The 27,986-nt window shown below is 44.6% G+C and overlaps 1 protein-coding gene across 1 annotated transcript; it reads left to right on the top strand.

The window, feature by feature from the left end:
• The first annotated feature begins 12 nt into the window (after positions 1–12).
• Positions 13–27,986, top strand: LOC124261737. The gene is made up of 9 exons (XM_046696089.1): positions 13–162; positions 8,704–8,926; positions 10,339–10,399; positions 13,221–13,266; positions 14,854–14,879; positions 17,251–17,319; positions 18,717–18,849; positions 26,167–26,337; positions 27,649–27,986. Exons 2-9 carry the CDS (start codon positions 8,712–8,714, stop codon positions 27,834–27,836), a joined length of 909 nt encoding a protein of 302 aa, XP_046552045.1. The 5' UTR covers positions 13–162; positions 8,704–8,711; the 3' UTR covers positions 27,837–27,986.

Below are 27,986 nucleotides of genomic sequence, written 5' to 3'. Positions count from 1 at the left end.
GACAGATCGCAAAATTGATGACGTATACACATAATGTTATCCACAGACAGTCAGTCGCCCGCACACTATCGCTTGGTGGAACGACATGAGACAGTAAGAGTGGAGATGCGGAATATTTGGGGGTCATCAATGGGAGAAGCCAGTTAATATTCAAGGCACTTAGTAAGAATGACCTTTATATAAAAATCTGTGCATTTGCGTGTCACTGGTCGTTTCAAAAGAATATTGCAACGCCCCAGGTGCTCTTGAATCGGCTTGATTTGTGAGTTGCGTTTCATTCATGAAAAAAAACAAAAACTACCCAACAGTGAACGTGAAAAGTATCGCTTTACACTGAAAAATGTTGGTGTAATCATCGCCCGTTCACTGGTGTTTGTAGTCTAGTCAAGTGACCTGTAGTCTCATTGTTAATGATCCCCTTTGAATAATATCAGAGAAACTAGGCAATAGACTAAGGCATATTTAGGGAAACTAAGTTCTATGGATAGTCAACTTCATTATTGCAATGAGTGCGATGTTTCGGTGTAGGTACTAACACCGTTATCAAGCAAGTGATGTTAGTACCTACACCGAAACGTCGCACTCATTGCAATAAAGAAGTTGACTATCCATAGAACTTAGTTTTCATTCATCTTCACAACTTATAAAATGCTTCTCAAAGAACTAAGGCATATTTGTCTTGCTCAAACCTAACATTATATATAATCACTTGCTTAATATTATAATATTCTATGTTTAAAACTAGCGATCCTCCAGTGCTAGCAGGGGTGGGAAATAACCCATTGGCCGACGTCCGAGTCCAGTGTCTTTTTCTGTCGGGCAAGCAAATTTGTATATCACACTGTACCGGTGTCCAGTTGACTTTCCAATGTAATAATGTTGTTTATTTCAAAAATCAACAAGAAAACAGCCGGTATAGTGGGAAAATGATCAGGGCAAGTGATTTTACATGTGCCACTGTACCGGAGTACACTAGCAATTTTAAAGTTATTTCCACCCCTGGCTAGAGAGGTTACCCTAGGTTTCCATGAAGGAGTAGTGTTCCCCATCACTTCATCCTATTTCTGTTTCTTGAAAATGAAAGAAAGCATCCACTTCGGAATGAAGACACAAAAAACATTAACCATCTTATTGCTCTAGATATATTTTATGCCATCATGTTTCTGAGCAACATCAAAAGTGTATTCATGTTCTGGGTGTGCTTTAGAGGCGGTGGTGTAGCCTAGTGTTTAAAGCGTTCGCTCATAGCGCTGAAGACCCGGTTTCGATTCCCACATGGGTACAATGTGTGATATTGCTGAAATATTGCCAAAAGCGGCGTAAAACCAAACTCACTCACACACACACACTGGGTGTGTCTTCATTTGTAAAAGTCAAAAGTTGAAATGAAGGAGTAATGAACTGAAGCCAAATTGTTTTTGAAAGTAGATGTCTGATTAACTCAAGATCACATGCAATCATTCAGACTTAGTTAAATTCAGAGTGCATCCACGTGACACATTCTCCTGTGGTTTTCTAAGAGCATCATGCAGAAAGGTCTTTCCACCAATAAATCTTTGTTTAATAACAATACATTAAAAATGTCTACTACCTAAGTCTTATTTTAGGTATCTGACAGGCCTAGTTCCCTAATTTCTTTTCTGCAACAATAATTGACTAGGAACTACCAGGGAGTTTTATAGTCTTTATATCAGATGTTCCGTCCATACTTAGAACAAAGTGCCCAGTGATCGCCACCTTTTGATGTAGATGATATAGAGCCTGAATCTAGCTGCAAACCGCCTCCTTTGTCTAGTTGATATGGTGTCTAGTTGATAGGCCATGTACATGGTGTTTACACCTGGTCTAGTTGATATTGTGTCCCTCCCTTGGTCTAGTTGATATGGTGTCTACCTGTAGACCGCCTCCTTGGTCTAGTTGATATGGTGTCTACCTGGAGACCACCTCCTTGGTCTAGTTGATATGGTGTCTACCTGGAGACCGCCTCCTTGGTCTAGTTGATATGGTGTCTACCTGGAGACCGCCTCCTTGGTCTAGTTGATATGGTGTCTACGTGTAGACCGCCTCCTTGGTCTAGTTGATATGGTGTCTACCTGTAGACACCTCCTTAGTCTAGTTGATATGGTGTCTACCTGGAGACCACCTCCTGGTCTAGTTGATATGGTGTCTACCTGTAGACCGCCTCCTTGGTCTAGTTGATATGGTGTCACCCGTGTAGACCGCCTCCTTGGTCTAGTTGATATGGTGTCTACCTGGAGACCGCCTCCTTGGTCTAGTTGATATGGTGTCTACCTGGAGACCGCCTCCTTGGTCTAGTTGATATGGTGTCTACCTGGAGACCACCTCCTTGGTCTAGTTGATATGGTGTCTACCTGGAGACTGCCTCCTTGGTCTAGTTGATATGGTGTCTACCTGGAGACCGCCTCCTTGGTCTAGTTGATATGGTGTCTACCTGGAGACCGCCTCCTTGGTCTAGTTGATATGGTGTCTACGTGTAGACCACCTCCTTGGTCTAGTTGATTTGTGTCTACCTGGAGACCGGTCTAGTAGATATAGTGTCTACCTGGAGACCGTCACCTTGGTCAAGTTGATATGGTGTCTACGTGTAGACTGCCTCCTTGGTCTAGTTGATATGACATGTACATGGTGTTTACGTGTAGACCGCATCCTTGGTATAGTTGATATGGTGTCTACGTGTAGACCGCCTCCTTGGTCTAGTTGATATGACATGTACCTGGAGACCGCCTCCTTGGTCTAGTTGATATGGTGTCTACCTGGAGACCGCCTCCTTGGTCTAGTTGATATGGTGTCTACCTGGAGTTGAGTATGGTGTCTACCCACCTCCTTAGTCCTAGTTGATATGGTGTCTACCTGGAGACCGCCTCCTTGGTCTAGGTGATATGACCTGGAGACCGCCTCCTTGGTCTAGTTGATATGGTGTCTACCTGGAGACCGCCTCCTTGGTCTAGTTGATATGGTGTCTACCTGGAGACCGCCTCCTTGGTCTAGTTGATATGGTGTCTACCTGGAGACCACCTCCTTGGTCTAGTTGATATGACATGTACATGGTGTTTACCTGTAGACCGCCTCCTTGGTCTAGTTGATATGGTGTCTACATGGAGACCGCCTCCTTAGTCTAGTTGATATGGTGTCTACCTGGAGACCGCCTCCTTGGTCTAGTTGATATGACATGTACCTGGAGACCGCCTGGTCTAGTTGATATGACATGTACATGGTGTTTAAGTGTAGACCGCCTCCTTGATCTAGTTGATATGACATGTACATGGTGTTTACGTGTAGACCGCCTCCTTGGTCTAGTTGATATGGTGTCTACCTGTAGACCGCCTCCTTGGTCTAGTTGATATGGTGTCTACCTTAGACCGCCTCCTTGGTCTAGTTGATATGGTGTCTACCTGGAGACCGCCTCCTTGGTCTAGTTGATATGGTGTCTACCTGGAGACCGCCACCTTGGTCTAGTTGATATGGTGTCTACCTGGAGACCGTCACCTTTGGTCTAGTTGATATGGTGTCTACCTGGAGACTGCCTCCTTGGTCTAGTTGATATGGTGTCTACCTGTAGACCGCCTCCTTGGTCTAGTTGATATGGTGTCTACGTGTAGACCGCCTCCTTGGTCTAGTTGATATGGTGTCTACCTGTAGACCGCCTCCTTGGTCTAGTTGATATGGTGTCTACCTGGAGACCACCTCCTTGGTCTAGTTGATATGGTGTCTACCTGGAGACCGCCTCCTTGGTCTAGTTGATATGGTGTCTACCTGGAGACCGCCTCCTTGGTCTAGTTGATATGGTGTCTACCTGGAGACCGCCTCCTTGGTCTAGTTGATATGGTGTCTACCTGGAGACCGCCATCTTGGTCTAGTTGATATGGTGTCTACCTGGAGACCGCCTCCTTGGTCTAGTTGATATGACATGTACATGGTGTTTACGTGTAGACCGCATCCTTGGTCTAGTTGATATGGTGTCTACGCTGTAGACCGCCTCCTTGGTCTAGTTGATATGGTGTCTACCTGGAGACCGCCTCCTTGGTCTAGTTGATATGACATGTACCTGGAGACCGCCTCCTTGGTCTAGTTGATATGACATGTACATGGTGTTTACCTGTAGACCACCTCCTTGGTCTAGTTGATATGACATGTACATGGTGTTTACCTGTAGACCGCCTCCTTGGTCTAGTTGATATGGTGTCTACATGGAGACCGCCTCCTTGGTCTAGTTGATATGGTGTCTACCTGTAGACCGCCTCCTTGGTCTAGTTGATATGGTGTCTACCTGGAGACCTGGTCTAGTTGATATGGTGTCTACCTGGAGACCGCCTCCTTGGTCTTGTAGATATGGTGTCTACCTGGAGACCGCCACCTTGGTCTAGTTGATATGGTGTCTGCCCTGGAGACCGCCTCCTTGGTCTAGTTGATATGGTGTCTACCTGGAGACCGCCTCCTTGGTCTAGTTGATAAGGTGTCTACGTGGAGACCGCCTCCTTGGTCTAGTTGATATGGTGTCTACCTGGAGACCACCTCCTTTATCTAGTTGATATGGTGTCTACCTGGAGACCGCCTCCTTGGTCTAGTGATATGGTGTCTACCTGGTGTCTCCTCCTTGGTCTAGTTGATATGGTGTCTACCTGGAGACCGCCTCCTTGGTCTAGTTGATATGGTGTCTACCTGTAGACCGCCTCCTTGGTCTAGTTGATATGGTGTCTACCTGGAGACCACCTCCTTGGTCTAGTTGATATGGTGTCTACCTGTAGACCGCCTCCTTGGTCTAGTTGATATGGTGTCTACCTGGAGACCCTCCTTGGTCTAGTTGATATGGTGTCTACGTGTAGACTGCCTCCTTGGTAAAGTTGATATGGTGTCTACCTGTAGACCGCCTCCTTGGTCTAGTTGATATGGTGTCTACCTGGAGACCACCTCCTTGGTCTAGTTGATATGGTGTCTACCTGGAGACCGCCTCCTTGGTCTAGTTGATATGGTGTCTACATGTAGGCCACCTCCTTGGTCTAGTTGATATGGTGTCTACCTGGAGACCGCCTCCTTGGTCTAGTTGATATGGTGTCTACCTGGAGACCGCCTCCTTGGTCTAGTTGATATGGTGTCTACGTGGAGACCGCCTCCTTGGTCTAGTTGATATGGTATCTACGTTGGAGACCGCCTCCTTGGTCTAGCTGATATGGTGTCTACCTGGAGACCGCCTCCAGACCACCTCCTTGGTCTAGTTGATTTGGTGTCTACGTGGAGACCACCTCCTTGGTCTAGCTTGATATGGTGTCTACCTGGAGACCGCCTCCTTGGTCTAGTTGATATGGTGTCTACCTGGAGACCACCTCCTTGGTCTAGTTGATATGGTGTCTACCTGGAGACCACCTCCTTGGTCTAGTTGATATGGTGTCTACCTGGAGACCACCTCCTTGGTCTAGTTGATATGGTGTCTACCTGGAGGTAGGAGTATCGATCTCACACGAATTGGGATGTGATGACATGTGTCAACCAGATCAGCGGACTGACCACCTGATTCTGTTAGTCGCCTCTTACAACAAGCATGGGTTACTGCATCTCGATAATCTCCAGGGTATATCGCTATCACTTCCACTATACCCCTGGATGCATCCTCGGTCTGATGATTTTATTACCTCCGTCTAGTTGATATGGACTAGTACAAGCAGCCATGTACACACACTCTTTTGTGATATAACGAATGTACCTCCTCAGACATACTCCCACGTAAAGGCTTGAGACTCAGGTCAGAACACACAGCTCAGGTTTGTCTCCTAAATCCACCACCACTACTCTTGCTGAGTAAACAGTTACCGTTTTTCAGTCAATCTTTTTCAGGCACAGTGTGATATATGAAGTTTTTAATCTTGAATGAATGTACATGTGCAGTGAGCACATTAATAACGGTCCTTAGGCCCGAAGCCGACTGAAAACCACTCGGACCCACAGCTTTTGTTTTCTGCAGGTCCTTATGACCGACAGCTTTTCATCCCCAATAGGGTGGTGGGTAGCCCCGGTTAAAGCGCTGACTGAAAACCACTGGTTCGAATCCCCACATGGGCACAGTGTGTGAAGTTCATTTCTGGTGTCCCCCGCCGTGATGTTGCTGGAATATTGCTAAAAGCGGTGTAAAACCAAACTCAGTCAGTCAGTCATCCCCAATAGCTAAGAGTATTACTTCCATGTTAAAATATAGGGCCTACACATTCTGATCCGGACCCACAACTTTTTATCATGGTCCTCAGGGCCTGCAGCTTTTCAGGGTTAAGAGCAAACACTGGCAGTAGATATTAGTTTGATGAGTTGGCTGTGATGGTGAAACTAGCGCACGGTCTTGGGGCATTGGCACACAGGGTACTGAAATGTCCCATAAATTTGTCCCCCATAAATATAAACTGATTAATCATATTTGTATAAAAGTATTTGTCATTTTCCCTCCCTGAAAAAAAGCGTTGACAACACACATCATCTATCACTCAAGCTGATGAATCATGTGATATTGCAGTGTTGAAAAAACATGCTCAATATTTAATCAAATAGTTTTTGTAGTTTTTTATTATCTCCAAGACTTCGTATAAAAGAATGATTCACTTAAGGAAGCATGTTTTGAGTTTGTGCCCACTGGATTTGATGAATTTACCCTGAGTGAGTGAGTTTAGTTTTACGCCACACTCAGCAATATTCCAGTATGGTGGCTGTAAATAATCGAGTCTGGATCAGACAATCCAGTGATCAACAGCATGAGCATCAATCTGCACAGTTGGGAACCGATGACACGTGTCATCCAAGTCAGCGAGCCTGACTACCTGATCCCATTAGTCGCCTCTTACGACAAGCATAGTCACCTTTTGTGGCAAGCATGGGTTGCTGAAGACCTATTCTACCCCGGATCTTCACGGGTCGTTTACAGTTCGTGGTGAAACTGACAGCATGAAACTGACTTGTTTACGTGTTTATCCCTCGGGCACATAATACAGGGGATAAAGTGCCTCATCTGTCTGTCCATCCATCTGTCAATCTGTCTGTCTGTACATAATCATTTCATTTCCAGAGCATAACTGAAAAACATTCAATATTTACACCTTGCTAATTTATACTTATCAGAGAGGTACAAACTACCGTGGTGTAAACTACCAGTGATCCAACTTCAATTTTTGTGGAAGCTGCAGTGGCTGACTTTGTGTGCTGACGATTAGGTGCCTGACTCTGAGGGTGTGGGTTCGAATCCCAGATGGGACTCAACCCAACAAAAGTACTAGAATCCTTACTTTACTGAGAAAGTGTAATCCCAAATATAACGTGTTGCAATAGTTTTCAACAAGAATTGGCAGGTATATCAAACAGAATCTAAAGTGGTGCCAATTTTTGTGATTGAAACTGACTTGTTTACATTCATTTTATTAGTAATTGATTCACCTGATACACACAACAGGAGAAGAATTGAGTAATGCTGGAAGTTTACAGCGATAAAACAGATGCCATGCACTTTGATGGGAAATGTCACCTGTACTGGTGCAGCCGGACAATTAAACTTAATTACACTAGTAATAATTTACCTGCACTGGTGCTGTCTGACAATGAAAGGTACCTGTACTAGTTATAATTTACCTGCACTGGTGCAGCCTCGATATAGTGGAATCGATCCCTGCTGCGAAATGTATTCACAAATCAAATTTGGTATATATATTTTTTCACTTGGTATTCAATGTGTAGTGCCTTAATTTGCTTACTGACTGACTGACCCATTCAGGGATCTAGATAATGTTTTGAAGTACTGAGTTTTTGTTCACAAACCTGGCGTTTCTTGTTTTCTGTGGATGTTCAATAAGCCTTTAGAGTGAGTGATTTTAGTTTTACGCCGCTTTTAGCAATATTCCAGCAATATCACGACAAGGGACACCATAAATGGGCTTCACACATTGTACCCATGTGGGGAATCGAACCCGGGGCGAGACGAGCGGACTCTTTAACCACTACACTACCCCACCACCATTATAACGCGAAGACTCGGGTTCGAGTCCCCACATGGGTACAATGTGTGAAGCCCATTTATGGTGTCTCTTGCCGTGATATTGCTGGTATATTGCTAAAAGCGGCTTAAAACTAAACTTACTTACTTTGTATCGATTCACTGTATCAGCGGCCCATGGATCGATGAATCGTTAACACCACTATACACTACCCCACCAGTAAACTGGAGTGCATTTATTTTTGCTGCCAACATTCATACAGTAAATCATACCTGCAAAGAAAAGTAGGTACAATAGTCAAAATACTTGCCCAAGCTTGTTAAATATTAACTTGCTCAAGCCCAAGACTTGACTGTGACATGTTGTAAATGTCAAGATTGTTTGTGTGTATACATTAAGGATTTGTCATGTTACCTTCTGGTACTTCCCACCAAGTATGGTTTGAATGTTACTGGAACAGTCCCCAATCACTGTTGCCATTGTCACCTGGTCTCCATCATAAGTTAACTGTTATCGTCCCTATAATCTCTTTATGATCATTCCTCAGTCCTCCTCACTCTTCACCCACATTACTCAATGTCCTCACTCTTAACTAGCTGTCCCACATGGGTACAATGTGTGAAGCCCATTTCTGGTGTCCCCTGCCATGGTATGGCTGGAATATTGCTCTAAGCGGCATAAAACTAAAGTCACTCAACTCAACTCACTCACTCTGTTCCAGATATTGAGATGTCTGACTCCTTTGCCCAGCCCAAACTAACTTCAACTCCATTCCCAAAGAAGAGAGGAAGGAAGAGGAAGCAGGATGCTCCTGTTCCCAGTGAGAGCCTCTCTGTTATCGAGGTGGTGGGGCCACGACTGGCATCACCAAGGCCGATGTACACTATCAAATCCAAGTGGACTACAACTGAGAAGAGACAGCTGATCTCCGCACTCAGAACATGGTAGGCAAGGGTTGGGTGTGAGACACAGGCATTCCGAGCATTGTAGGCAAGGGTTGGGTGTGAGATACAGGCAGTTAGAGCATGGTAGGCAAGGGTTGGGTGTGAGATACAGGCAGTTAGAGCATGGTAGGCAAGGGTTGGGTGTGAGATACAGGCATTCTGAGCATGGTAGGCAAGGGTTGGGTGTGAGATACAGCCAGTTAGAGCATGGTGGGCAAGGGTTGGGTGTGAGATACAGGCAGTTAGAGCACGGTAGGCAAGGGCTGGGTGTGACATACAGGCAGTTAAAGCATGGTAGGCAAGGGTGAGGTGTTAGATACAGGCAGTTAGAGCATGGTAGGCAAGGGTGAGGTGTTAGATACAGGCAGTTAGAGCATGGTAGGCAAGGGTTGGGTGTGAGATACAGGCATTCAGAGCATGGTAGGCAAGGGTTGGGTGTGAGATACAGGCATTTAGAGCATGGTGGGCAAGGGTTGGGTGTGAGATACAGGCAGTTAGAGCATGGTAGGCAAGGGCTGGGTGTGACATACAGGCAGTTAGAGCATGGTAGGCAAGGGTGAGGTGTTAGATACAGGCAGTTAGAGCATGGTAGGCAAGGGGGGGGTGTTAGATACAGGCAGTTAGAGCATGGTAGGCAAGGGTGAGGTGTGACATACAGGCAGTTAGAGCATGGCGGGCAAGGGTGGGGTGTGACATACAGGCAGTTAGAGCATGGTAGGCAAGGGTTGAGTGTGACATACAGGCAGTTAGAGCATGGTAGGCAACGGTGAGGTGTCAGATACAAGCAGTTAGAGCATGGTAGGCAAGGGTTGAGTGTGACATACAGGCAGTTAGAGCATGGTAGGCAACGGTGAGGTGTCAGATACAGGCAGTTAGAGCATGGTGGACAAGAGTTGGGTGTCAGATACAGGCATTCAGAGCATGGTGGACAAGGGTGGGGTGTGAGATACAGGCAGTTAGAGCATGGTAGGCAAGGGTGGGGTGTGAGATACAGGCAGTTAGAGCATGGTAGGCAAGGGTGGGGTGTGAGATACAGGTACATAAGGATTGGTTGGGAGATACAGGCAGTTAGAGCATGGTTGACAAGTGTGAAATGTGACATACATGCACTTAGAGCATGGACCTCAAGGGTGGTGTGTGGGGATGCAGGCACGTAGGAGTGAGGCAGTGAAGCTGTAATGATTGAACAGTGCACCACAGTTACTTATTTCCCGGTAGGTCTCACCATTTCAGACTTTTATTGCTGTAGCAATCAGATGATTTGTCATTCCAAAATTTGTTGGAGGGTAGGAACTTTATCATTGCCTGAAAACTTGTGGAACACAAATGCCCCAAAACATTGCTTGATTAGCTCATCAAATGCCATCTAGTCACTTTCAATTCACTGAACCAATTTCATGGATGTTGTTTAGCCCCTGTGAAGAAAGTCTGGAGAAAGTCTACAACATGGTCCCGAGTCGAACCCATCAGGAGGTGAGCAAACTGATAGTACATATACTGAGGGAAAAAATATGTGATCACATGCAAGCACAAGTGTTCCTATATTGTTTTCAAAGGTTTCTTCACAAGCTTTGTATTGCACATTTTGTTAAGAAACCTGGAACAAAATAAAGGAACACTTGTACTTTAATGTGATCCCTTATTTTTTCCCTTTAGTATACAAGAGTCATGTGTGAAAATTAACGATATAATGATTGACAAAACTATCAATACATTGCATTACAGTGATACATTATGATTACTGTTACATGACACACATAGCTTCAGTAGAATAAAATTACTTTCGAAGTGAGTTACGCACACAAACATGAAGATAGTCGGACAGAAATGCATTTTGTAAAGGGTGCCATTGAACACCAGACAGATAATTTATGTGGGCTTTTGTGAAAATATGTGTGCCCATACCTCCTGATGATCCAATTAAAACTAAAACATCCCAACAATTGTGTTACTTCAATGTATTGTTTAATAAAATCAGTAAACATGTACACCTGTAAACTTTAGTGGATTTCCTGAACACCTTGCCTGCAAGAACTCACTAACTACATTGTCATCCCAAACAGGACTTCCTGAACACCTTCCCTGCAAGAACATACTAACTATGTTGACATCCCAAACAGGATTTCCTGAACACTATCCCTGCAAGAACATACTAACTATGTTGACTTCCCAAACGGGACTTCCTGAACAGCATGCCTGCAAGAACATACTAACTATGTTGACATCCCAAATGGGACTTCCTGAACACCTTCCCTGCAAGAACATACTAACTATGTTGACATCCCAAACAGGACTTCCTGAACACCATGCCTGCAAGAACATACTAACTATGTTGACATCCCAAACAGGATTTCCTGAACACCTTCCCTGCAAGAACATACTAACTATGTTGACATCCCAAACGGGACTTCCTGAACACCTTCCCTGCAAGAACATACTAACTATGTTGACATCCCAAACGGGACTTCCTGAACACCTTCCTGCAAGAACATACTAACTATGTTGACATCCCAAACGGGACTTCCTGAACACCTTCCCTGCAAGAACATACTAACTATGTTGACATCCCAAACGGGACTTCCTGAACACCATGCCTGCAAGAACATACTAACTATGTTGACATCCCAAACGGGACTTCCTGAACACCATGCCTGCAAGAACATACTAACTACATTGTCATCTCAAACTGGACTTCCTGAACACCTTCCCTGCAAGAACATACTAACTATGTTGACATCCCAAACGGGACTTCCTGAACACCATGCCTGCAAGAACACACTAACTATGTTGTCATCCCAAACGGGACTTCCTGAACACCTTCCCTGCAAGAACATACTAACTATGTTGACATCCCAAACGGGACTTCCTGAACACCATGCCTGCAAGAACACACTAACTACATTGTCATCCCAAACGGGACTTCCTGAACACCATGCCTGCAAGAACACACTAACTATGTTGTCATCCCAAACGGGACTTCCTGAACACCTTCCCTGCAAGAACACACTAACTATGTTGACATCCCAAACGGGACTTCCTGAACACCATGCCTGCAAGAACATACTAACTATGTTGACATCCCAAACGGGACTTCCTGAACACCATGCCTGCAAGAACATACTAACTATGTTGACATCCCAAACACGATTTCCTGAACACCATGCCTGCAAGAACATACTAACTATGTTGACTTCCCAAACGGGACTTCCTGAACACCTTCCCTGCAAGAACATACTAACTATGTTGACATCCCAAACGGACTTCCTGAACACCTTCCCTGCAAGAACACACTAACTATGTTGACATCCCAAACGGGACTTCCTGAACACCATGCCTGCAAGAACATACTAACTATGTTGACATCCCAAACGGGACTTCCTGAACACCATGCCTGCAAGAACATACTAACTATGTTGACATCCCAAACACGATTTCCTGAACACCATGCCTGCAAGAACATACTAACTATGTTGACTTCCCAAACGGGACTTCCTGAACACCTTCCCTGCAAGAACATACTAACTATGTTGACATCCCAAACGGGACTTCCCGAACACCATCCCTGCAAGAACATACTAACTATGTTGACATCCCGACCAGGATTTCCTGAACACCTTCCCTGCAAGAACATACTAACTATGTTGACTTCCCAAACGGGACTTCCTGAACACCATGCCTGCAAGAACACACTAACTACGTTGTCATCCCAAACGGGACTTCCTGAACACCTTCCCTGCAAGAACATACTAACTATGTTGACTTCCCAAACTGGACTTCCTGAACACCTTGCCTGCAAGAACATACTAACTATGTTGACATCCCAAACGGGACTTCCTGAACACCTTGCCTGCAAGAACATACTAACTATGTTGACATCCCAAACGGGACTTCCTGAACACCATGCCTGCAAGAACATACTAACTATGTTGACATCCCAAACGGGACTTCCTGAACACCATGCCTGCAAGAACACACTAACTACATTGTCATCCCAAACGGGACTTCCTGTTATGCAGACTGGCATTCGAAATGGCCACGCCCAGGTTTAGTCCTGAGATTGAGAGTGCCACAGATAAACAGTGTGATGGGGAGCAAAAATAGGTTTTGAATCATTGGAGTATCAAATTTAAATGAATCATGGTGAGAAGTATTTTCATAATTTGTGTCATGCCACCAGCTCACATTGAAAATATTTATATGTGCAAATTTCAATATTTACCGTGGCAAGGCGCACATTAAGCACTGTTTTAATTCGGGTATGTCAGTGTGTCATTATTAGTCTCAATTGTTCCAGGTTGCAGCTGAGGTGCTACGGTTGCGGAACTCGGTCGTCCAACAAGGTAGGTATCCCAATCATCTGACTGTTGGCATGGTCAGTCTCAGGTCTCCATCCGTTCACTGTAGGGAAGCCAGGAACTCAATCAGACACCGCCACCATGGTGCAGCTGATACAGCGTCCTCCCGGTGAGCAGTCCGTGGTTCTGTCTCCAGGCTGCCATACCAAATTATGTTGTGGTACAAATGTGGTACTTTTTATGACCCAGTCAGAGCTCCAGATACGATTTAGCTCATGTGGGTACTGTACCCACTGTATTTTTGGGGAGTGGGTATTATGCATGTTGAGTTGGTATTTCATTTTCTGATACCCACTGCTTTCAAATATGTGGGTATGTTAGTGATTTTGCTCACCTTAGTATATGTCAAAACCAGCGCACATTAACATATTTCCATGATGTAGTACCCATGAAACCACAGCAACACAACACTACCGATCGCTGTCATAGCCGAGAGGTGTCTATAAATAGCAATGTTTTGGTGCCATAGCTATGTGGAAGATAATTATGCTTACAATGTTAGATTTATTGTTGAGTTATTTCTCAAAAATTGACTTGCCCCTGGTGCAAGTTAGACTAACAACTAAGCTGCACTTTGCAAGATTGGTTTGCACCAGTGCAAGTAATAAAGCACTAAATCGAGCCCTGCCTTAATAGTTACACCATCCGTACATACAAAAAGCAGGCACTGACTCCCAGGGTAGTGGGTAGAGGGTCCTCGCTGAGAGCCGGCAACTCCATCCCCAAGCAGCAGACAGTACTTGTTATAGGCCTATATTTTCGAAGCTCTCTTAGTGCTAAGATAGTCTTAAGGGCCATACATTAACAATAACTTACGACTATCTTAGCTCTAAGAGAGCTTTGAAAATATAGGCCCTGCATGGTAATTTTAACTGGTGACCTCCATCACTGGCAGTGTTCAGTATTAGTATTATAGTAATGAATAAATTAGTAGCGAAGTATAGTACAGACTGCCGTCACATTTCCAGAGTATTGTTGCAACACTTTGGCGGAAGTAAAGCACTGAAACAATAGACCAACACGACTCCAACTGTTTTGAAATTGTTTAAGGTAGAGTTATGCAAGAGGGGCTGCGCAAGGGGGCGTGGCCTAGTGGGTTAAAGCGTTTGCTCGTCAAGCCGAAGATCCGGGCTCGATTCCCCACATGGGTTTAATGTGTGAAGCCCATTTCTGGTGTCCCCTGCCGTGATATTGCTGGAATATTGCTAAAAAAGCGGCGTAAAACCATACTCACTCACTCAGTGCTAGAGCATCTGAAACAGTGAGTGATCATGAGGTCAGTTTCACGCCGCACTCAGCAATGTTCCAGCTATATGCGGCAGTCTGTAAATAATCGCGTCTGGACCAGACAATCCCGCCGAAAGCCCGGGTTCACCCCCCCACATGGGTGCAATGTGTGAAGCCCATTTCTGGTGTCCCATGATATGGCTGGAATATTGCTATAAGCGGCGTACATCGAAACTCAGTCAGTCAGTCTCTTCAAAGACCTGCAAGAGTTTGATCTGGCAATAACTGAACTACTATTCAGTGAGTTTAACTGCATGGACTGAAGTGTCACTTTTATTGTTGCAGGGCCAGACTTGCAGACTCCTATTGAAGTAAGTAGTTTTTTCCTTTTTGATTATATACTGAACCGTAAAAGAAACGTGACCCTACCAAACATTTTTCCAGATATGTTTCCTCTGAATGTTAATTAATTTTTCACTATTTATATTTTAGCTAGACCTGGTTCATAGCCAATGTTCAAGAAAATTTGGTTTCAGAAGCTGTATTTGATACAAAACACATGTCGTCAAAACGCAGTTACTAATGTAATGATGGGACGAGGTTTTTGTGCGTATTTCATGAAAATGACAAAGCATGTGCATCCCGAGGTGTCATCCCTATAAGAAGAGCCACCGAACATGCACCGAATCATTCAATGTTCGCCAGTAGCGACATGCCACGATTATCAAGGGAACAGAGGGACCAAGCTTTAGGAAGACTGAATGTTGGCCAGACTGCAAGACATGTTGCAAATCATTTTTCTGTTCATGTTCGAACAATATAGCAATGAGTTCAAGCCACTGGAAGCACAGCCAACCGTCCTCGCAGTGGAAGACCGCCTATGACAACTTTGAGGCAAAATCGGCAGATTGTCCGTCATCACCTGCAAAATCGTTTCGCTAGGGCTACGGAAACTGCACAGACAACCATTGGCAATCACCAGAGACCAATCAGCGCCGACACAGTGTGGAGGCGTTTGAGGCAGAGAAACGTCAGATGTCGCAGGCCTTACCGGGGTCCGATCCTCACTGTTTGACATCGTCGTGCTCGTCTCCAGTGGGCCACACATCATCGAAAATTGGCGTCACCAGGAGTGGCGAACTGTAGTCTTCTCCGACGAAAGACGATATTGCGTCTCGACAGCTGATGGCAGAGTGAGAATGTGGCGACGACGCGGAGAGCGTTTTGCAGATGATTGTGTCCTGGAAAGAGACTCGTGGGGAGGTCCAAGCATAATGGTGTGGGGTGCTATTGCTCTCAATCACAAACTAGGACCTATGTTGTTCCAGAATATTGGTCCTGGTAGAGGAAATTGTGTAACATCTGCCCGCAACATTGATCAAGCGCTGAGACCCTTCGTCGTGCCACATTTTGGTCGTCATGGAAACCAAATCTTCAGCATGACAACGCGCGTGCTTGCCCATACTGCCGGAGCAACTACAGACTTTCTCCGTCAACACGGCATACAAACTCTTCAATGGCCTGCCCTCAGTCCAGATTTCAACCTGATAGAACACTTGTGGGATGAGATTCAGAGGAGGCTCAATGATGTGCGACCAAGGCCGACAACTGCAGCTGAACTCTCCCAGGCGTATCACCGAGTATGGGTGCAAGTTCCTATGGCCTTCATCAACCGTCACATCCACTCCATGTACAGACGATGCAACGCTGTTGTCAACGCTCAAGGAGGCCATACACGTTATTGACTTTCGGGTCGCACTGTCGCGCCACCTGTCGTCATTTTCACTTGTCATTGTCTGAAATTCGTCTTTAAGTATTGATTATCAAACATGTCAATTTTGAAATCTTTCTGATAATTATTATGTTATTTACATGTGTTTGAATTAAAAAAATATTGCGGTTCAGTATAGTTGCTTCTTGTCAAAGAGTCACTGTCCTCCACTCCGATACAAAGTAAATGTTATGAGGTGATTTCCAAATTGTGACACAGATGTTAACTGAGAAATTGTCTTCACAGAAGTTGAAACCGAAATATCATAAAATTCACTAGTGCTTAGAAATGTGCCACAGCATGCTGAAACATTTTTCAATGTGTAAAGAGATGACAGATCACCGAGATAAGCTTTTGCACATTTGATGACATCGGCAGCATTGTGATGACACAGGGCATTGTGTTTTGCAACAAAGTTTCACAATTTACATCATAAGGTATTGGGACATGATAATAATATGGTGCTGAATTTTGGTAGACCTACAAATATGGTTGAAACACACAGTTCACAATCACAAGAAACAATACGATGGTTAGATTCTTGAGAGGCATTTAGAAGTTGGTGAATATATAAGACGAGTATATGGATGGCAACTTCTTGTTTATTGTTTATTGGTGGTATACAATAAACAAGAAGTATACATGTACTCGTCTTGTATTAATGCAATGGTTCAAACAACCAATGGCAACAAAAGCAACAGGTGCTACAACATATGCTTACCCTCGGACCCTATCGCCTCAGAAACAACTGCGGGGCGGTGGGGTAGCCTAGTGGTTAAAGCGTTGGCTCGTCACGTCGAAGACCTGGGTTCGATTCCCCACATGGGCACAATGTGTTAAGCCCATTTCTGGTGTCCCCCGCCGTGATATTGCTGGAATATTGCTAAAAGCGGCGTAAAACTAAACTCAGTCAGTCAGTCAGTCAGAAACAACTGGACCAGCATATGGTTAATGTGTGATTGTTGTTTCAGACCTGGCTTGACTTTGCCCGGGAGATGGTTCATTATGAGGAGGAGGATCTCTCTCGGAGCATGGCGAGGGTCAGTAAGTTTGGGGTTATCTCCATGTTAACTTTATCTTGAACTGGGAACGTACTTCAGACTGTTGATATCAGGGCATTTGGGGATTGTCCTGTGACACTTTGAATTAAAAACTCCTTGAATTTTAAGCATGTTTGGAAAAGACCTTGACAAGTGATTTGGTAATTAAAACAAGTTGTCCTCACCAGTCTAAATGTTGGTTTATTAAGTTAACATAATACATATTCATACTTAGAAATCTGTGGAAAAAATCTCTAAATAACATAACTTGTATTTTTTCTATCATTGATCAGTAAAAATAGAGTTACCTCCCTTCAAATATCCATTCAGGGTGAGTATCCAGGAATCTATACCCAATATAGTGGAAGGATCTGAACATGTTTTCATGTTCAAATTTTGATGTTGAAGCCCTGATAAAGATTTGGATTTAATGATGGTTTTGCTGCACACTGCACATGTCAATATTTGGGATATGTATTGTTACAATCTGTCAGTTGATCAAGATATATCCCAGTCTAAAAAATATAGTCACTATATTTTAGAAATGTTGATAGATATAGATGGCGGGTATTCTGTCATCTGGAGATTTATAAGCAGAATAATGAGCAGTCATAGCATTATATATTTACTGGGGTGCTGTGGTCATTGAGGTCAGCTATAGTAACTGGTTCAAGGACCCCTCTCTTAAGCCTTAAAGGCACAATGTCACACATTTTCAACAATATTTTGGCCTATATTATGTATATTGAGCCATATACACTCACTTTAGCTTCCTATTGAAGACTTATTATCCCTTACGACTTGCCTGAAATTGGTAATTGAAACTTCAACGCTAACAGCGTCCAAACAGAGAACACTTAGCATATATGGAATGTAAACAAAAACTGTGGTAAGTGGTGTTGTCGCTGTTTGTGGAACTGACCTCCATCACAAGTTGCATTATAGGATATTCGTAAAGAGGACTCCAAGGGACATGGCTCTATGGGGTTTGCTTGAAAATTGAAATAATGTTCGGCCGTTAGAGGGTGCGGGAATGTAGATTTAATGCAACGTTGCATTAATTCTTTCGAACTTTTTAATTTGATATTGTAATCTAAATAAGTAATTTTTATGGAATAAATCATATGATAGCTTCCCTGAGGGCTGATAGTATTGTTGAGAGAAATGCATTATTTAGTTTGAGAGAAGTGTGGTGTAAAATAGTGCCTTTAAACCTTGGTGCTGCTAAACATATCAAGTAACCTTCAGCTCTGGACAAGTATAACTTGACAGTGCTCTTGAATTAGCAGAGAATTTCCCCACTTTTGATGTTTGATGTTAGACTGTAATGGTTAAAGCTATAAAGCAAGGGGTATGACAAGGGCCCTCTTTAATTTCAAACAATGAAATGTTTTCAGGCCATGTCAATAGTGTCCAATTACGAGAGCTTTTCACAACCTGAAGATGCAATGTCCCCCAACTATAAACAGCTCTACAAGTATCTTACAGCAGTGCTCAATGGAGATGAGCCACCCAAGTTATCTCCCTTAGGTGAGTTGCCATTGCACTGGTTTAGCCTAATGTTTGGCAGGGTTAGATTCAATATAGTTTCAACAGTCCATAGACTTCTACAGATGTTTCAACTTAGTTGAACCATACAATATCGCTGAAAACAACCATACATGGTCATTGATTAGCCAATGAAATGGCTAAGAAGAAGTTAGGAAAGCTGAATCAGTGATACCAGAGTTATCTCCTTTGGATGAACTTTACATGAACTGTGTTTCCTATATGCACACAATTTGTTTGAGTATTTCCTGATAAGGAAGGCAGCTAGTAGATCCATTCCAATACAAGCTATTACACAGAAGGCCACCAACTGCGATGCACATTCTGAGAGTGGTGCTATATTATGTATATCATGTAACCTTCACATGTGGACAAGTATAATTTGATAGTGCTCTATTGAGGGGGAAACAACTATTTCGCTAGCGATAGTCTCTTGCAATATACTATTGCGATAGCTATATTTTTTCTTTATCCTGACTCATGCTTATTTGCTTGTCTTCTTCCTCTTGCGAACTTAGTGGAACACTTGTATCGCTTTATTGAAGCTCCCTTCAATAAAAAACGTGCGTAAAATCACTAATGACTACTCACCAAGAGTTGTCCCCCTTCCGTGTGCGCGGGAAAACTGGCGCCACTAGTCTCCCACATGCTTCACTCTCTCCTTCTTCACCCAGTGAGCAGGTTGGGAGAGCGCCTGTGTCTCCTTACGGCACTATATCCTTTATTATTTAGTTAGTTACCTCTACTAATTCATTATAGAGGTTTAGCTAGTATCCTTCATCAATATGGTTTGATATTTATTCGTATTTCTCACTGTTTATTCGCGGTTTATTCCGTGATTGTTCAGTAGTCTACGTTCATGAAAATCTGTTCCATATGTAAGTTTCGTTTCTCTGCTTCTGACCCGCACCTAACATGCCCTAGTTGCACTGTACCATGTTCTTTCAGCTCTCGATGCAGTATATGCAAACCTTTATCATCTTGTGCATTTAATAAATATGTTTTGGGTGTTTTGAGACGTTCTGCTGATAGGTCACGTAAAGCTGTTCCAGTCATGGAGAACGCAGCGGAGTCCCTCACCAGTCAACTGCTGTCGGACGACCCTCTACCGTCTGGTGTTCCGCTGGAGTTTCCCTTGGAGGAGAGGCGTGGGACGCAGTCCGCCACCTCCAAGAAGAGACCTGCTTCTCAAGACATCCCATCGTCGCAGCCTAAGACCAAGAAGCCGTCTACCACCCAGCACAGACTTCGTACCCCTAGAGCAGCGTCTAACACCAAGGAGAAGTCACAGTCTACCAGAACTTTCTCAGCCGAGATCGTTCCCGTCGCAGAACAGGGCCTCTACGATGATCAACCGATTATCATCCCAGATGTTCATCACAAGAAGCGACCAGTTTCAGCTACAGGGACTTCAGCTACAGAGACGTCAGCGCAGATCCACACTCAGCTTGATGTATCTACGCTGTCTACAGAGGACCGGCCCAGGGGCCCCGTCACCACCAACGCAGAGAGGGCAGCACTGGTACCACCGCAGACCTTCCGGGGCGACTTCATGCAGCAGTTCTCCCAGCAAATCATGGAAATGATGGAGCAACGCTTCAACCTGGAAAAGAGACAGCCCAGGATCCGAGCCTTCACAGAACTTGGACATAGACAACACATCTGAGGGACCTGCCATCAGCGAGACGTCTATCAGCATCACGAGGACCTTCGCGAAGGATGTCAGATCTACAACAGACAAGCTTCCACGAAGATTGACCCAGTCAACCCCTGTAGAGGATCCAGAGGATCAGCGTTTGCGAAGGCCTTCGCGAAGGACTACACGATCTTCACCTACTACGGACTCAGATGATCAACGGTCACAGAAGCGTTCCCGGAGGAGGAATCGTTCATCCCCAGATTATGACTCAGATCAGCCTTCGCGAAGGCCTTCCCGAAGGTCCAGCCGTCACTCCCCAAGTCCGGACTCAGACGAGCCTTCGCGAAGGACATCTACTACAGTATACAAGAAAGCTTCGTCTCACAGATCATCGAGGGACTCGCCAGCACCTTCACGATCCCACAGGTCACCCTACAGGCACAGCTCATCGGGCCACTCTCCACGCAGTTCTCCTCGCCGATCTCCACGCAGGTCACCACGGCGTTCGCCCTACAGGTCTCCACGTAGATCACCAGTCTTGCAGGACTCCACCTCGTTCACCACCGAGTTTCAGCATCCTCTTCTCAGCACTCCGATTACAGAAGACGATGGCGGCATCATTTTCCCGGACTCTGACATACGCTACTGGATGGCTAACGGATTAGACTTGGCATCACCATCTAAAGACGATAATTCAGCTCACACCTATCTGATGAGAGATGACGACGTTGACACGTTAACTCTACCTCTGATTGATCCCATCGCTACGGTTTCACAGAACTTGGACGCAGCCTTCAAGACAGCCACTAAAACTCAAGTACCACATTTACCACAGTTCAACGCCAGGAAGTTCTACACCCATAACATGGATCCATTCCTCAAAGCTCAGGATATCGACGAAAACTTTAAAGTTATCAACGATACAAAGGCCAAGTCCTACAAGATTGAAGACCGCAAGCTGGCTCAAGTAGAATCGATGACCAGAAGAATGTTCTTCGGTCTCAACAGATCTCGCACAGTCAACGAAACGCTCATCGCTGAGACAGGATGATTTACTCGGCCCTCCTCATGCAAAAGAAGGACCAACGTCATCAAACAGACAACTCAACGGTACTTGGGAAGATCCAAGTTTCCGGGATTACAGAGGGCACGGGACAGGAAAGTGGCTACCTCCAGAGGCCGGAAGGACTCTTTTCGTCGCTTTTCGTCGCCCATCCGGCAACTACAGAGGAGGATCCGGAAGAGGCAGGGCATCCAGAGGCTCCTGGATTTATCGACGATGAAATACGGGTTCGGAACGACTGGAGTCTTCCACCCCCAACCGTTCCTGTACAACCTTCACAAGTGGGTGGACGTCTACAACGCTACTGGAAAAACTGGAAAATACTTCAAGATCCTTACATAACCAACATCCTAAGACACGGATATCGCATCCAACTACAGGCCGAACCACCGCTGACAGTCAAACCACACAAGTTCAACTGCAACGTACAGCAGATAAAGAAGTGACGAGAAGTTGTCTCATCTCTCCTAACCAAGCAGGCCATAGAAATCGTGGATCAAGTCAACATCGAACCAGGTTTCTACTCCCCAGTTTTCCTAGTGCCAAAGAAAAATTCCAAGGAAAAGTTCCGTCTCATCTACAACATGAGCAAGTTCAACAGGGATTATCTAAGCAAACCTCCCAAGTTCCGCATGATACATCTACCTCAACTAATCTGTCTCGTCCATCCGATGGACTACATGGCAAGCATAGATCTTCAGGATGCCTACCTGCATATCCCGATTCATCCCGACTCGAGAAAATACCTCAGATTTACACTAGACGGTCTACATTACCGACGGAAGGTCCTGCCATTTGGAATGTCATCGGCCCCCTGGTTGTCTACAAGAGTAACGAAACCCATAGTCACATATCTACATCGTCGAGGGCTACGCAATGCATTCTACCTCGACGACGGGATTCAAGTAGATCAAGATCCTGCCCATCTCAAACTACAACTGAATTTCACCATCAATCTACTTGATCAGCTAGGATGGTTAGTGAATCTACTCAAGTCGGACCTACAGCCTACGCAGGACCTACAGTTTCTAGGCATCAGATTTCTCACGACGCAGAATCGTGTCATCGCACCAGAGGACCGATGGCTCAAGATTCAACAGACCATCCCTCAAGCCTTACTCTCTCCTTTGCCACTACGACAGTAGCAGAGTCTGTTGGGTCTCCTCACGTCCGCACAAGGTTAGACAGCCAGAGGCAGACTACAGCTACGCCCATTACAGATCCTCATCAATGCACATCTCGACGATCTACAACCTTTCGGTCTACCGAATTACCTCAGACCTCATCTACTATGGTGGACTCGGAGGTCGAATGTTTGCGAAGGCATCTATTTAGCAGAGCCGGAATTCAAGACCCACCTATACGTAGACGCGTCACTCCAAGGTTGGGGAGCTCATCTCGACAACCTAGTGACATCAGGGAGATGGAGCCAGGAGGAGAAACGTCTACATATCAACATGCTAGAAATGAAAGCAGCCATCAACGCCATACTACATTAGAGCACCATTCTACAGAATGCGCATCTAATGGTACACACAGACAACTCGACAGTGGCGTTTTATAAAAACAAGCAAGGCTCAACAAGATCATTGAACCTACTAGATCTCTGCTTCCAACTATTCAGCCTAATCGACGATCTGAATATGGTCCCCCCTTTAAAATTGACAGCTGAAAGAACTCTTTGCGTACAGCAGCAGAAATTAACATAATTACAGTGCCATTATGAAGTTCCCGTAGGGGGGGGGTTATGTTGGCGTAAATTCACTAATTAAAATCCTAAGTGCCTTTTTCCCACCTCCTTATCCGTCGGATTCTACAAGCAAATAGGCATGAGTCAGGATAAGGAAAAATATGTAATTTTCTGAATAAAATTGATATTTTATACTTATCCTGACTCATGAGGTAAGCCCTCCCAACCTCCCCACATGACACTTTGGATTTCCCTGTAAGTTCAAGTGTCGGGCTCGTATACAGGAGAGAGTGAAGCATGTGGGAGACTAGTGGCGCCAGTTTTCCCCGCGCACACGGAAGGGGGACAACTCTTGGTGATACATATCAACATGCTAGAAATGAAAGCAGCCATCAACGCCATACTACATTAGAGCACCATTCTACAGAATGCGCATCTAATGGTACACACAGACAACTCGACAGTGGCGATCTGAATATCCATATAAAAGCATGTCACATTCCAGGAGCCAAGAATGTCCTAGCAGACGCTTTATCTCGTCCAAATCTCCCAATAGCCGACAGAATGGATGCTTCATCCAGAAATATTCGCTCAGTTGATCAAGGAAATAGGAGCTCCGTTAATAGACCTATTTGCCACACGCTTCAACAATCAGCTAACAACATTCGTCTCTCCAGTCCCAGACCCACAAGCGTGGTCAACGGACGCACTCAGCATATCATGGAAAGGCCTAAATGCGTACGTGTTTCCTCCGTCAGTGCTACTACCGAGAGTATTACAGAAAATCAGTCAGACAGAGAGCCTCCAACTGATTTTGGTCGCGCCTATTGGCCAGCGAGAACAAGGTTTCCCATTCTCATATAAGAACTCGGACCACCAAAACTACAGCTACCAATGCGATCGAATCTACTTATACATCCTCACACAAAACAAACGCACAAGTACCCAGAGGTGTTCCAAGTACACGTGTGGACTGTATTAAAGCATGTTTAAACAAGAGAGGTTACTCAGCCAGGGGGCGAAAGCGGTCACGCTTGCTTTGCGCAATTTGACACGCAACTTGTACGACGACAAGTGGCACAGTTTTGAAACCTACGCTGTTAAAAAAGGATTTACAGCTAGAAATGCAACTCATCCTCAAGTGGCAGACTATCTTTGTCACCTACGACAAACCAAAAGTCTAAAAGGCTCTACACTCTCAACATACCTAGCAGCATTGAGCTCAGTGATAACTATGAGGACGGGTGCAAAGCTAACCAAGGTGCCAGAGTTACTGGCCTTATTACGCTCTTATAAATTGGAGGATCAGAAACAGAGATTTCACACTCCAGCATGGGACCTAAATATTATTCTCAAACATCTCACTAGCGACGGTTATGAACCTCTGGAATCAACATCGTTTGAATTCTTGACACAGAAAACACTGTTTCTGTTAGCCCTAGCAACAGCAGCAAGAATGTCGGAAATCCACGCGCTAGATTACGAGAGAACAAGATTCGATGAAAATCAAAACATAGTGCACATGGGACTATGTTGGGATTTCATCGCCAAGAATCAGTTGCCAGGTCAACCGGATAGACAGTTCCACGTTCCTGCACTATCCTCCATACTCGGACCGAACGATACGCTTGACCTATCATTATGTCCAGTGAGAGCATTAAGAATATATCTAAGACGATCCAGATTGATGAGACGTAAATTCAAGCGACTTTTCATCCCGATATCTACGGCAACACAGACGGAAGTCTCACGTACCACGATATCAATCTGGATTAGAACTGTCATATTACGAGCCTACAAGGCTGCAGGACTCGATCCTCCAAGAGCCTCTAACCCTCACGAAATCAGAGCACTAGCTTCAACACTCGCTCTACATGGGAATTGCTCGTTGAATACTATCATGGAGGGCTGTTTTTGGAAATCTGACATGGTGTTTGCTAACCACTACCTGAGAGATATCACCACCGAGGACGTCTCAGGCATTCACCATTTCGGCCCTCTGGTTGTCGCACAGCAGTTGACAGTTCCCCACAGAAGGTGAGACTCGCTGTGTTTCACATGACTGATATAGCTTACACCATACAGAGTTTTACTTCAGTATCTATGCACGTTTCAGAACTAGCATAATATTAAACCCAGTACTGATAATTACAAGTATTTTGGGTCGCTTCTCCACTTGGAGTCGCTTTTCCATATTTTATATTATCTAATAGGACCAACTTTACATTATGGTCCCCCCTTTAAAATTGGCAGCTGAAAGAACTCTTTGCGTACAGCAGCAGAAATTAACATAATTACAGTGCCATTATGAAGTTCCCGTAGGGGGGGGTTATGTTAGCGTAAATTCACTAATTAAAATCCTAAGTGCCTTTTTCCCACCTCCTTATCCGTCAGATTCTACAAGCAAATAAGCATGAGTCAGGATAAGGAAAAATATGTAATTTTCTGAATAAAATTGATATTTTATACTTATCCTGACTCATGAGGTAAGCCCTCCCAACCTCCCCACATGACACTTTGGATTTCCCTGTAAGTTCAAGTGTCGGGCTCGTATACAGGAGAGAGTGAAGCATGTGGGAGACTAGTGGCGCCAGTTTTCCCGCGCACACGGAAGGGGGACAACTCTTGGTGAGTAGTCATTAGTGATTTTACGCACGTTTTTTTATTGAAGGGAGCTTCAATAAGGAGATACAAGTGTTCCACTAAGTTCGCAAGAGGAAGAAGACAAGCAAATAAGCATGAGTCAGGATAAGTATAAAATATCAATTTTATTCAGAAAATTACATTCTATTGTGACCAACTGTTGCAATACTATTGCAGTGGGGCGAGTAGTGAGGTGGCTCTCAGGCTTACTGAGTTGATGAGGGGCCACTGTATTGTTCCTGACATTATGCGTCTGGTGTGCAGATTCTGCTGTGATGCTGGACCTGATGCACAGTCTGACGGACGTGCTGAGTACGACGGACACAAGGCTGCAGCGGAAGGTGATGAAGTGGAAATTCTCCATGTTGAACTGCAAAGTGGACATCAATAACTTACAGGACACTGCTGCCAGAACTCGAAGAGCTCTCACAAATGGTAGGTACACACAGCTGTCAGACCATCATCAATACAGGCGTAAACATTCCCTCTGGATTATGGTTGCCTTATTCCCGTGGTTACCACAGACACACAGAAAAAAGGTCCCTAAGTCATCGTTCCTTTGTGGTATGCCCTCACCCTGTGGAATTATCTCCCCTTAATTCGTGACATCAGAATGCACTCACAATTTTTCTGTTTGTGCTTCTCACAAGACGTATTCAGGAAATTGGAGTTTTTCTACTTAGAATTGTTGACATTGATTTATCTGTGATTCCTCAAGATAAACTGAACAGATTGGTGCTTGTTTCCCTTTAGCTGACATGCTGAATATTACTAGTATATCATTCCAACCAACATTAAACCTTTCTTACGCCCAGAATGTTGCTGAAAGTTGTATACAATCTCCCTCAGACTTTTTTTCCCACAGACATTAGTTTTAAAGTAATGACACCCAGTGTTAAAACTCACACACTCTTGTGTCTCGCGCTGTCTCATTACTGCAATGTTGCTGAAAGTGGTGTACAAGTGCCCTCACTTGTTCTAATGGATGGAGACATGAGATTATAATTGGTGACAGGCTGTCTGTTTCGTTTGTTGTAAAAGTGGACTACACTTTGATCTGTTCATAGGCTTGATAAGTACCTATTGCGTCTCTTCCTTCATGTCAAGGTGCCCCTAATATCCACACTAGTATTTCCAGCAAAGATTCTGTTATTTACAAGTTATTGTGAAATATTGCTGATGGCAGCATCCTACCACTTCCTTACTGTGTCACTGGTTACAGATGTATAGCCCATTTCTGGTGTCCCTCGCCGTAATATTGCTGGAATATTGCTAAAAGCGGCATAACACCCAACTCACTCACTCACTCACTCACTCCAATTGTTGCTGATAAGGCCAGGGCCCTGTTTCACAAAGCTCTCGTAAGCCTAAGAGAAAATTAGGCCTTAGGTTTACGAGAGCTTTGTGAAACGGGGCCCTGGCCTGATCAGTAACAATTTGAGCGAGTGAGTGAGTTGGGTTTTATGCCGCTTTTAGCAATATTCCAGCAATATTACGCCAGGGTCCCGTTTCACAAAGCTTTCATAAGCCTAAGACCCAGTAAATTTTCTCGTAGCAATCATACCTCCTATGCTGTAACATTGACTTATGATAGTCGTAGCGCTACAAGAGCTTTGTGAAAGGTCTGAAGGAAGAACATTAGGTGTATCCAAGGTTTGAATTACAGTTTGTCTGTCTGGGATGGAAGACAACCAAACGAAGACATCGTTCATGGTTCAGAGATAGAAATTTAGTTTTATGTTTCAGTGTTCCCAGACGACTTCAACTTCCCTTCTCAGGTCACCAGTGAAAGGAAAGAATCAACTCCCTCAGTGCCAAACTCAGACCAACAGAATCTCTCAGCTACCTCAACTGAACAAAGGGAGGCAACTCCTGGTCCTTCTGGTGACACTACCACTGAGCCTCCAAAGAAGAGAGGCCCCGGGGAAGGTTAGAAAGGGAGATCCTCCCCTGGAGAAACCCCTACTTTATTCTCTCAATCCCTTCTGTGTGCCGGTGGAGGTGCTCAAACTACGGTCCAAGAAAAGGTTGCTGAAGTCATGAATGTATATTTTTATGTGTAAATAAATCAGTTTATCAAATTG

The sequence above is a fragment of the Haliotis rubra genome, unplaced genomic scaffold, assembly GCF_003918875.1.
Source record: "Haliotis rubra isolate DU_JTF1 unplaced genomic scaffold, ASM391887v1 Scf806, whole genome shotgun sequence".
Taxonomy (NCBI): Eukaryota; Metazoa; Mollusca; class Gastropoda; order Lepetellida; family Haliotidae; genus Haliotis; species Haliotis rubra.
Note: the sequence above shows the minus strand (reverse complement) of the source record. Positions and strands in the feature narration are given on the sequence as shown.